Source organism: Melanostigma gelatinosum (genome assembly GCF_949748355.1).
Source record: "Melanostigma gelatinosum genome assembly, chromosome: 10".
NCBI lineage: Eukaryota > Metazoa > Chordata > Actinopteri > Perciformes > Zoarcidae > Melanostigma > Melanostigma gelatinosum.
The window spans coordinates 3,050,571-3,064,287 of record NC_136643.1 but is presented as its reverse complement, the minus strand read 5'-3'; the positions used below and the strand labels follow the sequence as shown (position 1 = coordinate 3,064,287).

Sequence of the window (13,717 nt, the reverse complement as noted above, 5' to 3'; positions counted from 1 at the left end):
CTGAATCCTCTATGAGCCCCCAGTGTCCAGCCCAGAGCCGGCGTTGTGTTTGCCAGCGTGTTTAAGCACACACTTCCAGCCATGTGCTCATGAACCAACATATAGTTAAGGTTAAGTGCTTGTGTATGCAGTCTCCCCCGCCCCCCTCACTCCTCACCACCACATCAGTACACAGATCTATCTCCCTCCCTCCCTCCGCTGCATCAACACTAAAGCCTTTTTCCTCGGGATGGCACACATTTACCTTGGCCACTGCTTTTGTCGTGGGAGCTTCAGCGTTTTCCCGCAAACCGCTCTGATATTTCTCTGCCCACCCACCCCTTACATACCGGCCCGTTCACAGACAAACAGTGTTCTGAATGCCTCGCAATGTGAAATACCATAATGTGACTTTACTTCTACTTACAGTAGTGGTGGTGCACCAAAGCTAATGCTAACCATGCTTAAATGTCTTTTCATTCGTATGAGAATCTTTGTTACTTCCATTGAGGTTCACAGAGCAGAATATTAATAAGGCCGGGTTTATCAACTGCCCATCTCTGACAGAAACTAATGACATCTATTGAAGTCATTTCGTCTCGTATTTAGTCTGCAAAAGGGAACTACTTTCAAAATCCATACAAATTGTCACTATATCAAAAATATTAGAAAACATGAACAACTCTCTCCAAAACCCCAAAACGAGAGTGCTAATGCTATGACCCATTGCAAGTCTGAAGTTGAACTTTGAGTCGGTATTTCCAACTTCCGATCGAAATGCCTCCCAGTGCATCTAATTGGGAAAACATGCAGCTAACTGATGTAGGCACGGCAAGTCTCTCGTGACAGAAGACCAAACTACTCGTAGCTGAATGACTAGTGAATCCTGTGGGGAGATATTTCTCATGCAAATAGGCATCACCTCAAAATGAGCACAAATCAACTGGATGGAAATGCCTACTATTTTGTCCCAGCACTTTTCACGACATAAAACACTTCAAAAAGTAAAAATTGATGAAAAGGTAATTCTGCTAACAGTTCACTGTAAGCGCTGCCTTGTGAATTGTGAAAGATGCTATGAGGGCACACGGGGAAATGTCTGAGTGTTTGGGCCCCAAAGTGTCTCCGATGTCTCTCAGCTAAGTCACTGCAGGCATGCCGTGTGTGATTCTGGCATTCATATTCCAATTGTTACATCCCGTATAGGGAGAAGATCTTCCACAAATTAACATTTTATCAGAGTTTTTTTTAAGTCTGAAGGAAATCCAGCTTGTTTTCAGATAAATATGTCATTCAAAACAAGGCATTTGTGATTCAAGGAGATTTGAACCAACATTGTATTTCGTAAAAAAATGTATTTTTGTTGTTTTAGTCCAGTTTGCTCAACTCCGAATCCATGTCACTGTCATCAGATAAGAACAGGAGATGATTAATGTGTGAAAAACACACCGCAGACTCCAACACCGGCTTACAGAGGCAGCTAAGCGTTTCAGCGAGGCCTTCACAGACGCTGGTAACGCCATGTTTGCAGAGCAGTCCTGTCCATCACACTCTGTGGGAGGAAAACCCAGCAAGCGGCTTATGGATCTTGAAACAGTCAGACTGCAATCAAACAACCATTGTGCTGCATAGGTTTGTGTTTTAACTGCGAACATGAAGAGAATTCCCCCAAAGTCTGTGGCGGTCTGTAGTTGTGGCACTTAAACAACATCTTCCTCATATAACGAAGAGGAGAGAAATTCCTGTGTTTAAGTGTCTGACTTAAGGCAAACCGAACAGTAAATCCTACAAATTCACAAGTGGGACCTGTGGCACTGACAACCCCCCCCCCCACCCCCCACCCTGACACATGTGTCCGCAACTTTTCCACCAGCACACTCCAGCACAGCAGCACTCAGTGTTTCATGGCTCAACCGTAAGCCTCGCAATTCACTTATCCAGAGGATAAACAGGGGGAGGAGGGGGAGGCGGGTGAGGAGCCATACTATGGGTTCACTGAGGGCTCCCAGTTTTTGCGGTGGGTCTGCTGAATATTAGTGCATAAATTGATTTTTAATATGGGTTTTTATCTGCACTGCCTTCCAAAACTAATGCTGAGGGATGAAGCACATATTTGCCACCTCTGCCACTACTCCTCCTCCCACGCTCTGGCAGTAAATGAGGCCTTTGATTCAGGCCGAGGCTGCCCGCGATGACCATTAGCTGGCCGTCTTGGTCAATACGGGCCTTGTGTCTCGAGGCCGCAATGGAAGAGCCTCCAGGCTGGCAGAGTGGCCTAAACCTAACCACATCACTCCGAGCACGGTCCAACACTAAATAAAAGCTGCCGGGATGGTGGCAGCAAGTGTGGACGCTGCGTAGAGCGGAGGGGGTTGCGGCTATTTGAGCAAACAGTCTCGTCAAACAAGTGCGGGCGAGACAGGGCAGCGGCGGTCACTGAGGTGGTTGGAGGTAGAGAAGAAAGAGGAGGAGGACGGAGAGGTGGTCTACAGTTTCTGCAAGGCCCCTAGTCCTTCCATTTCAGCACCGCTGTGGTTAACTAAGTGATTGAGGTCATTTGAAACAGTAATTGCCAAGCGGTCCCTTCCTTTCCGCTCCGCTGTGTTTTCCTACCTGTGCGTGAGGATGCCTGCCTTTGCGGTGTCGTGCGTTAACCGTGTGACACTGTAGTGGTGACAGCAGTGGGCAGATTAGTTTTTTCTTTCTCTGGGTGGGTGGTTGGACGGGATGAAAGAGAGAGCGAGGGGCTCCTGGAGCCGGGCGGGCGTCGGTGCCAAGTGGAGTATTTGATTATCAGGCATCGAAAAGGCTGACTTTCACAGACAGATTTCCACTCTGTGTGCTTTCTGTTCCCCATTCATGAGGGCTGAAGGTTTCTTGGATGTGTTTCGCTGCTGAGGTCAAACGTCTGTTCTGGTGCCGGACCGTCATCTTGATAGAGGGCCGGGGTTCTCACCGGCAAAAGCGAACAGGCTGGCCTCTGTGAGCTTGTGTGCAAACACGTGTGAGCATTTGCCCGCCAATTTGCCTGGCTGTTACATTTTTTGTGCACCACTGTGTGTGTATCAGCGCTAAGCTGCCTCATCCCCATCGTTGAGTGGACAGCCGTGCAGCCCGCGAGGTTAATCTCTGCCTTAACCACCCGACAAAGAGAGAGCAGACGCAAAGGTCTCAGAGCAACACTGCTCCGCCGTGCACGGACAAATTCTCCTCATGCTGCTCTTTTTGCAGTTGCCCTGGATTTGTTTTGTAGGATGTTACTCAGTAGAAGCACACCTGAACCACCATCAGAATGAGAGACTCTTAGTGAACACGTGCTTTTACGAGCTCCTGGCCTTTGGGCTTTTAGTGTTCATGCATCCTCAACCCTCAACTAGCCGCGGCCCCCATGCTATGTGTAAGTCTAAAGAGCTACACTAGCTTTGATGTGGTGAACTCTTCCATGAAAACGCCTCAAGAGGAAGAATAAGAGGATGGTATCAACATGCCTGGTGCTGGGAACAAAGGGCAAGATGGATGTTAAGTCTGGCTGTTACTCTTGTATTGGGATGGCAGTTATTAAAGATAATTATACATTTCTGACATGAAAATATCAACATATCATGTTGGTGATTCAGTAAGCTTTCCAGTAAAGGTTCAGCATCTGTATGAGACGCATCATTATGAGACGTTCAGAGCAACTGAAGTAGTATGAAGAGCAAAAAAGTCCAATGAGGTTAGTAGGATGGGTCAAACATACACGGGACACTCACTCAGGGGACCGGTGTCCGTGTCCCGTGCCAAGTTTCACTGATGAAGTCATGTCACTTGATGTTATGTCACTGAGTCACATCAGGTTATGGCTGTAGCTTAATTGACGTAACAAGCGTACTTATTTTAAGCCAAACATATTTTTTTTAACCCTAACCAAGTAGATTTGTGGCCTAAACCTAATCACACCTGTTTCACATCATTAAGCACGTTACAATGTTAACTGTGACTTACTACAATGTTAACCATGTGTTACAACGTTAACTGTGACTTATTACAATGTTAGTCATGTGTTATAACGTTAACTGTCACTTATTACAATGTTAATCATGTGTTATAACGTTAACTGTGACTTATTACAATGTTAATCATGTGTTATAATGTTAACTGACTTATTACAATGTTAATCATGTGTTATAACGTTAACTGTCACTTATTACAATGTTAGTCATGTGTTACAACGTTAACTGTCACTTATTACAATATTACAATGTGTTACAACGTTAACTGTCACTTATTACAATGTTAGTCATGTGTTACAACGTTAACTGTCACTTATTACAATATTACCATGTGTTACAACGTTAACCGTGACGTTTCACAATGTTACCCGTGTGTTACAGCGTCAACCGCCACTGCCACACAACATTAACACGTGCTTCAAGAAATGATGCAAAACGCTGCCAAACAGCAAATAAATGAAGAGTGGGGAGATCACATTGAACAGTGTGTTAAGTCTCGTAGTAAAAAATCTTGTCAATTTCAGAAGTCGGAATCTCCCAGTGAAACCCAAATATGCTGCGTTTCATTGGGAGTAAAATGTGGGTTTCATAATAACTGTTTTGAACAGATTTCAAATGAGATAAACTAAATTTGTTACTAGATTAAGATATGATAAAATGACGTTGAAATCCAACAGTTTTATAATCTGATGTGCTATTAATGTATATGGTGTAATTCTCATTTCATGACTGTACATTCATAAATTGCTTAGGTGCAGCACAACATTTTAAGTTGTATTTCTGTCAAAAGGCAACAAATCACAAGCTGTCAGTTTATCCTCACCATCCACAGGGCTGATGTATTCTGGCAGATGAGCTGCCGCTGCTGCAGCCGCCGCTGCTGCTGCACTGCTCTGCATCAGCAGGTCTCCGTAAGGGCTCCGCTGGCTGGCACTGGCCATCAGGTGGTAGTACTCTGTGGGGTTGGCCCCTGGTGGCGGAGGAGGGAGACTAAAAAGGGCGCGTTCCTTCAGGTGTTCGTGGGTCACTGCAGCAGAAATGGGAGGAACAAATAGAAGATGTAGGAGCACAGGTTTAATTTTTTTCTTCTTCTTGAAATAAATTTAAAAAATATACTTGACTTCATGGACACATGGTCAATTTCCCATCCCCCTCTGTGTATGCCGACTTTTAGCATGTGTTATTATTTTTAAACATTCATCATCTCGTGAAAGAAATTTGACCATATCAAGGAAATAAAAACACAGACAATGGGATTGTATTGGGTACAATACCGGCTGGTGCCACGGCACAGTGGTCATAACCCACAAAGTGATGCTGAACACATTCTGACAAGTCAAAGGGACTGAGCAAAAAACATTTAGATTTAGTCATTTTGCCATCCCCTTGACAGAATGACAAAACAAAGACAAGAACAGAAAAAGACTGCAAGAAGGACTCAACAGAGGAGACGAAGGATCTGCTTTAAAGATATGCGCTTGCGTGCATGCCGCGGGGCATGAGCCTTTTGATAAAAGATGTCTGTCTTTGAGGCTCGCTGGGCTAAGGGAAAATATCTCAAGGGAGTAAAGGAAGTAGAGGGAGAGATGGAGCAGGGCGGAGGGGGGCTATGGAGGGAAGGAATACTACATTCCTGCACTTCTCTAAGTTGGACAGGCTGAAGTCATACACTGCAGGTGCAAACAGATGCACGCTCATAATGCCGAGGAAGCCTTCAATGCTGCTTGTGCAAAGGTAATATTGACGTAAAATGTGTTAACACCTGCTCCTAGTAAAGCCGTGTTTAAAAGTGTCAGGAACTATAAGAGTGAGAGATGGATTGGTTTTCCTTTTTCCTGCATCTAACTGTGCCTGTGTCCCCCTTTCCTCCATTTCCTGCTCCCCCTCCTCCTAACCTCCCCCAGCAGTGTGAGAGGGGACAGGGGTGTGGGCCGATGGCAGATTAATATGCATGCTGGTGGAAACAGGGGGATGTGGGGGTTGCGATCACTGAGTGGGAGCCAAGTGGGATATTGGGGGAGCAAAACCACAGCCTCCCCCCACCCTCTGACACATAATCGCGCATATAAACCAAAGAAATCTGGATCCATCAGAAGCTATGAGGCCATGGCTGTGGTAACAGTGCACAGGCAGTGTGTTTGTGCTCCGGCTGCTTATACCTTTGGTTTGTCCGTGGCTGCCAGATCACCTTACCTACTCTGCAGAGTAGCATTTCAAGTCTGTGCGTGACCTCACTTATGGACACATGATGAGAGATAGCAGCTCCACCTCCACTGGTCCAAATTAAATCAGACAAAAGTAACACCGGTAAAAAGTGTATTATTAAAAGAAAAACACAACACCATGTTGTAGTGAAACAATACTGACGCTGTGTCTGAATTCCCTCTCTTGCTCACTCATCACCTATCCCAAATATAAGAACTGCTGGGTAGTTTACACTATAGGAGAAGTAAACTGACATTTTGGACCATGTAGGGCATACGTACATTGAATAAAATGACAGAGCATTTACAGCTGAAGAGTCTGCAGGCATGCTAGTGGCTCTGTGGGGCTGCACTTAATTGCAGTGATGCTTTGAGCCATATGCTAACGTAAGAGACAATGCTAACATGCTAGTGTTTGGCAGGTATAATGTTTTCCATCTTCACAGATTACATCTTTTTTATACTTCCAGCTCCTTATTTAAGATAGCCAAGTGAAGCGGTGGTTATCCTGAATTAGCAAATTCGAAAACTTTACTTGATAAAATAAATCAAAATATGACCGGTTAAGGGGTAACCACACACGGGGCTAGCAGTTAGTGAACAGCACATAAAAGCACAACAAAACAATCAAATTAACAATCATGATCGTACCTCTGCTTCATTAACAAAAGGGTGCAGCCTGTTGGCTGTTTGTGGCAGACTGAGACTGAGTGGACTGGTTATAGTGGGACAGAGAGACTGAGTGGACTGGTTATAGTGGGACAGAGAGACTGAGTGGACTGGTTATAGTGGGACAGAGAGACTGAGTGGACTGGTTATAGTGGGACAGAGAGACTGAGTGGACTGGTTATAGTGGGACAGAGACTGAGTGGACTGGTTATAGTGGGACAGAGACTGAGAGGACTGGTTATAGTGGGACAGAGACTGATCGGACTGGTTATAGTGGGACAGAGACTGAGAGGACTGGTTATAGTGGGACAGAGAGACTGAGTGGACTGGTTATAGTGGGACAGAGAGACTGAGCGGACTGGTTATAGTGGGACAGAGAGACTGAGAGGACTGGTTATAGTGGGACAGAGACTGAGTGGACTGGTTATAGTGGGACAGAGAGACTGAGTGGACTGGTTATAGTGGGACAGAGAGACTGAGTGGACTGGTTATAGTGGGACAGAGAGACTGAGTGGACTGGTTATAGTGGGACAGAGACTGAGTGGACTGGTTATAGTGGGACAGAGACTGAGAGGACTGGTTATAGTGGGACAGAGACTGATCGGACTGGTTATAGTGGGACAGAGACTGAGAGGACTGGTTATAGTGGGACAGAGAGACTGAGTGGACTGGTTATAGTGGGACAGAGAGACTGAGTGGACTGGTTATAGTGGGACAGAGAGACTGAGCGGACTGGTTATAGTGGGACAGAGAGACTGAGAGGACTGGTTATAGTGGGACAGAGACTGAGTGGACTGGTTATAGTGGGACAGAATCTGAGTGGACTGGTTATAGTGGGACAGAGAGACTGAGAGGACTGGTTATAGTGGAACAGAGACTGAGTGTACTGGTTATAGTGGGGCAGAGACTGAGAGGACTGGTTATAGTGGGACAGAGAGACTGAGTGGACTGGTTATAGTGGGACAGAGAGACTGATCGGACTGGTTATAGTGGGACAGAGACTGAGTGGACTAGTTATAGTGGGACAGAGAGGCTGAGTGGACTGGTTATAGTGGGACAGAGAGGCTGAGTGGACTGGTTATAGTGGGACAGAGACTGAGAGGACTGGTTATAGTGGGACAGAGACTGAGTGGATTGGTTATAGTGGGACAGAGAGACTGAGAGGACTAGTTATAGTGGGACAGAGACTGAGTGGACTGGTTATAGTGGGACAGAGACTGAGAGGACTGGTTATAGTGGGACAGAGACTGAGTGGATTGGTTATAGTGGGACAGAGAGACTGAGAGGACTAGTTATAGTGGGACAGAGACTGAGTGGACTGGTTATAGTGGGACAGAGACTGAGAGGACAGGTTATAGTGGGACAGAGACTGAGTGGATTGGTTATAGTGGGACAGAGAGACTGAGAGGACTGGTTATAGTGGGACCGAGAGACTGAGTGGACTGGTTATAGTGGGACAGAGACTGAGAGGACTGGTTATAGTGGGACAGAGACTGAGTGGATTGGTTATAGTGGGACAGAGAGACTGAGAGGACTGGTTATAGTGGGACAGAGGCTGAGTGGACTGGTTATAGTGGGACAGAGACTGAGAGGACTGGTTATAGTGGGACAGAGACTGAGAGGAGTGGTTATAGTGGGACAGAGACTGAGTGGACTGGTTATAGTGGGACAGAGATTGAGAGGACTGGTTATAGTGGGACAGAGACTGAGTGGACTGGTTATAGTGGGACAGAGACTGAGAGGACTGGTTATAGTGGGACAGAGACTGAGTGGATTGGTTATAGTGGGACAGAGAGACTGAGAGGACTAGTTATAGTGGGACAGAGACTGAGTGGACTGGTTATAGTGGGACAGAGACTGAGAGGACTGGTTATAGTGGGACAGAGACTGAGTGGATTGGTTATAGTGGGACAGAGAGACTGAGAGGACTAGTTATAGTGGGACAGAGACTGAGTGGACTGGTTATAGTGGGACAGAGACTGAGAGGACTGGTTATAGTGGGACAGAGACTGAGTGGATTGGTTATAGTGGGACAGAGAGACTGAGAGGAGTGGTTATAGTGGGACAGAGAGACTGAGTGGACTGGTTATAGTGGGACAGAGACTGAGAGGACTGGTTATAGTGGGACAGAGACTGAGTGGATTGGTTATAGTGGGACAGAGAGACTGAGAGGACTGGTTATAGTGGGACAGAGGCTGAGTGGACTGGTTATAGTGGGACAGAGACTGAGAGGACTGGTTATAGTGGGACAGAGACTGAGAGGACTGGTTATAGTGGGACAGAGACTGAGAGGACTGGTTATAGTGGGACAGAGATTGAGAGGACTGGTTATAGTGGGACAGAGACTGAGTGGACTGGTTATAGTGGGACAGAGACTGAGTGGACTGGTTATAGTGGGACAGAGACTGAGTGGACTGGTTATAGTGGGACAGAGAGAGACTGAGTGGACTGGTTATAGTGGGACAGAGAGGCTGAGAGGACTGGTTATAGTGGGACAGAGAGACTGAGTAGACTGGTTATAGTGGGACAGAGAGACTGAGTGGACTGGTTATAGTGGGACAGAGAGACTGATCGGACTGGTTATTGGTTATAGTGGGACAGAGAGACTGAGTGGACTGGTTATAGTGGGACAGAGAGACTGAGTGGACTGGTTATAGTGGGACAGAGAGACTGATCGGACTGGTTATTGGTTATAGTGGGACAGAGAGACTGAGTGGACTGGTTATAGTGGGACAGAGAGACTGAGTGGACTGGTTATAGTGGGACAGAGACTGAGTGGACTGGTTATAGTGGGACAGAGAGACTGAGTGGACTGGTTATAGTGGGACAGAGAGACTGAGTGTAGTGGTTATAGTGGGACAGAGAGACTGAGCGGACTGGTTATAGTGGGACAGAGAGACTGAGCGGACTGGTTATAGTGGGACAGAGAGACTGAGTGGACTGGTTATAGTGGGACAGAGAGACTGAGTGGACTGGTTATAGTGGGACAGAGAGACTGAGTGGACTGGTTATAGTGGGACAGAGAGACTGAGCGGACTGGTTATAGTGGGACAGAGAGACTGAGCGGACTGGTTATAGTGGGACCGAGACTGAGAGGACTGGTTATAGTGGGACAGAGAGGCTGAGTGGACTGGTTATAGTGGGACAGAGAGGCTAAGTGGACTGGTTATAGTGGGACAGAGAGACTGAGTGGACTGGTTATAGTGGGACAGAGAGACTGAGTGGACTGGTTATAGTGGGACAGAGAGACTGAGCGGACTGGTTATAGTGGGACAGAGAGACTGAGCGGACTGGTTATAGTGGGACCGAGAGACTGAGTGGACTGGTTATAGTGGGACAGAGAGGCTAAGTGGACTGGTTATAGTGGGACAGAGAGGATGAGTGGACTGGTTATAGTGGGACAGAGAGACTGAGTGGACTGGTTATAGTGGGACAGAGAGACTGAGCGGACTGGTTATAGTGGGACAGAGAGACTGAGCGGACTGGTTATAGTGGGACAGAGAGACTGAGCGGACTGGTTATAGTGGGACAGAGAGACTGAGCGGACTGGTTATAGTGGGACCGAGACTGAGAGGACTGGTTATAGTGGGACCGAGACTGAGAGGACTGGTTATAGTGGGACAGAGAGGCTGAGTGGACTGGTTATAGTGGGACAGAGAGGCTAAGTGGACTGGTTATAGTGGGACAGAGAGACTGAGTGGACTGGTTATAGTGGGACAGAGAGGCTGAGCGGACTGGTTATAGTGGGACAGAGAGGATGAGTGGACTGGTTATAGTGAGACAGAGAGACTGAGCGGACTGGTTATAGTGGGACAGAGAGGCTGAGTGGACTGGTTATTGTGGGACAGAGAGACTGAGCGGACTGGTTATAGTGGGACAGAGAGGCTGAGTGGACTGGTTATAGTGGGACAGAGAGACTGAGCGGACTGGTTATAGTGGGACAGAGAGGCTGAGTGGACTGGTTATAGTGGGACAGAGAGACTGAGTGGACTGGTTATAGTGGGACAGAGACTGAGTGGACTGGTTATAGTGAGACAGAGAGACTGAGCGGACTGGTTATAGTGGGACAGAGACTGAGAGGACTGGTTATAGTGGGACAGAGAGACTGAGTGGACTGGTTATAGTGAGACAGAGAGACTGAGCGGACTGGTTATAGTGGGACAGAGAGGCTGAGTGGACTGGTTATAGTGGGACAGAGAGGATGAGTGGACTGGTAGTGAGACAGAGAGACTGAGCGGACTGGTTATAGTGGGACAGAGAGACTGAGTGGACTGGTTATAGTGGGACAGAGACTGAGTGGACTGGTTATAGTGAGACAGAGAGACTGAGCGGACTGGTTATAGTGGGACAGAGACTGAGAGGACTGGTTATAGTGGGACAGAGAGACTGAGTGGACTGGTTATAGTGAGACAGAGAGACTGAGCGGACTGGTTATAGTGGGACAGAGAGGCTGAGTGGACTGGTTATAGTGGGACAGAGAGACTGAGTGGACTGGTTATAGTGGGACAGAGAGGCTGAGTGGACTGGTTATAGTGGGACAGAGAGACTGAGTGGACTGGTTATAGTGAGACAGAGAGACTGAGCGGACTGGTTATAGTGGGACAGAGAGGCTGAGTGGACTGGTTATAGTGGGACAGAGAGACTGAGTGGACTGGTTATAGTGGGACAGAGAGGATGAGTGGACTGGTAGTGAGACAGAGAGACTGAGCGGACTGGTTATAGTGGGACAGAGAGGCTGAGTGGACTGGTTATAGTGGGACAGAGACTGAGTGGACTGGTTATAGTGGGACAGAGACTGAGTGGACTGGTTATAGTGGGACAGAGATTGAGAGGACTGGTTGCCTGTTTTTACCTGCTGTTGATGCTGTAAGTGTTATTTATTGTATGACACTAAATATGACCCGTTGCACCCGCCGCGGTGTCCATAGCTCTTTTTATTTATTACCGTGACCTTTACTCAGAGCACATTTTTACTGACCTACTTTTTATTTTCATTCAAGCACATTCTTTTTACTTTTACTTGAGTACAATATTCTAATACTCTTTCCACTTCTGAGTATACCTTAACACATGCCTGACACCCAGGTGTCCCTATCAGAGGGTTCACACATGCTCCACTGAGCTCCGTGGTTCCACAGACTTTACGTAGAGCTGTAGATTGCCCTCCATCTGGAGCCGTACCTCCCTGCCACTTTATCAGGGACAGCATCTCTCCCGCATTGCTTCTCTTGAAAAGCGGCGCGGCATTACTCGCCAGCAGCGTGCGCCTGGTGATTAATTGTTGCTGGGTGCGGGCCTGTGGCTCCTCACTTCTCCGACCTGTTGTTTGAGCAAGGGTAGCTGGGACAGGTCTGTCATCGTGTCAACTCAATAGTGCAGGGGTGACGCATGTTTTTTTACTGTGCCAATTTCCATGTGTTCTCCTGTCCAGACATATATACAGACAAGCAGCGAAGTTGCACATACCGAAGAGCATATCCCTGATACACCCGCAAATCACCAGCATGCACACACTTGCCAAAACACCATAACAAGCGTGTGCCTCACTACCTTCTATCGGGGAGTGTATACGGTGCAAGACTAATTATCCCGTTGGTTAAATAATCAACTGTGTAAACTAAAGCGTGCATGCAGTGAGCTGCATCCAAGCAGACACAGTTGGTTATAGTGAACATAAATTGTGAACCTGCTCAACTCTAATCCCACCGATTTAATGTTAACTGGTCAATGATTTTCCACATCACTTGCCGTTTATTCTTCACACTGTGTACATTGCATACATCATAAGAACACTGAGGCAGAGTGTTTCCACCTTGCATGATGCTGATTGCAACCTAACAGGTATGAGAGTGTTTATGGATGGAACATGTGTGCCTGGGTATTGCATGTTATTCACACATTAGCCATTCATACGAGTGAATGAATGCGTGTGAGTATTAGTATGTGTTTCTCACACTCTGTTCCAGCGCTTGCCATTGGTAAGTCAATTTACTGAGTCCATAAGTGTGTAATACTTTTATGTGTACAATCTACAGCAGGAAATGTGCAACAAGTAACAGGAAAGGAAACAATTCTCCAAATCCACCAGACAACGCAGCCCAGTAGGATGGAGAAACACAGTGTAGCAACTTTAACCACCAGTAAGAAAATAAGAAGAGGAATTAGATTGACAGCTGCAGTTTGTGAAGCCATCCATAGTAGGTGTACAAATGTAATGTCGAGCGAAGAGCTAAAATACAAAGAGTTAAAAACACATGGAGGCAGCTTCAAAACATTGTCTTTAAACCCAGAGATGAGGAGTTTACCTCAAGCCCTGTGCCACTTTGTGTTCCTCGTGTGTGATACTGCTGTTCAGGCAGTTTTTTGTGTCATAGTGGTCGAGGTTGTTAGACAACAGTGTGATGGTTCTTATGTTCCTGTGGTAATAGCAACATCTAATTGTAGATATCAGATCGATATCATAGTCTACATCTTGGTGGTACACGGGGTGAATCTTACCTTCGGCAGGGCTCAGTCCTCGGGCCGCTGAGATCATGGAGAGGGTGGGGCTGCCGTGTACCGAGCGAAGGTAGTGCTCCATGTGCGGGCTAACGTAAGGATGTGGAGGGCAGAACGGTGACTCAACCATCCCAGGCAACCCGTGGGGAGATAGACGGATCAGGGAAATGTCTGAGATGACTGGACTGCCCGTCAGTCCTGGAGGTCTACGAGGAGGAATTCAAAATTAGACCAATCTAAACAAATGATTCAAAGAAAGAAGGTGTGGAGGCAGGAAGGGATAGAGGAGGAGGGTCATAGGTCAATAGGAAGACAAAAAGCACATAGTGGGAGATGGAGAGGGAAAGACCTTGTACTAATGTGATTACTTGTATT

The 13,717-nt window shown here is 46.9% G+C and overlaps 1 protein-coding gene across 1 annotated transcript in view; it reads right to left on the bottom strand.

Annotated features, from left to right (window-relative positions):
* gli2a (GLI family zinc finger 2a) overlaps nucleotides 1–13,717 on the bottom strand; it is a 90,198-nt gene that overhangs the window by 18,438 nt on the left and 58,043 nt on the right. The window contains exons 4-5 of the mRNA XM_079277452.1: nucleotides 13,343–13,548; nucleotides 4,795–4,998 (exon numbers count right to left, since the gene is read on the bottom strand). Coding sequence (XP_079133578.1) covers nucleotides 4,795–4,998; nucleotides 13,343–13,548 — 410 coding nt within the window. The remainder of the gene's footprint in view (nucleotides 1–4,794; nucleotides 4,999–13,342; nucleotides 13,549–13,717) is intronic.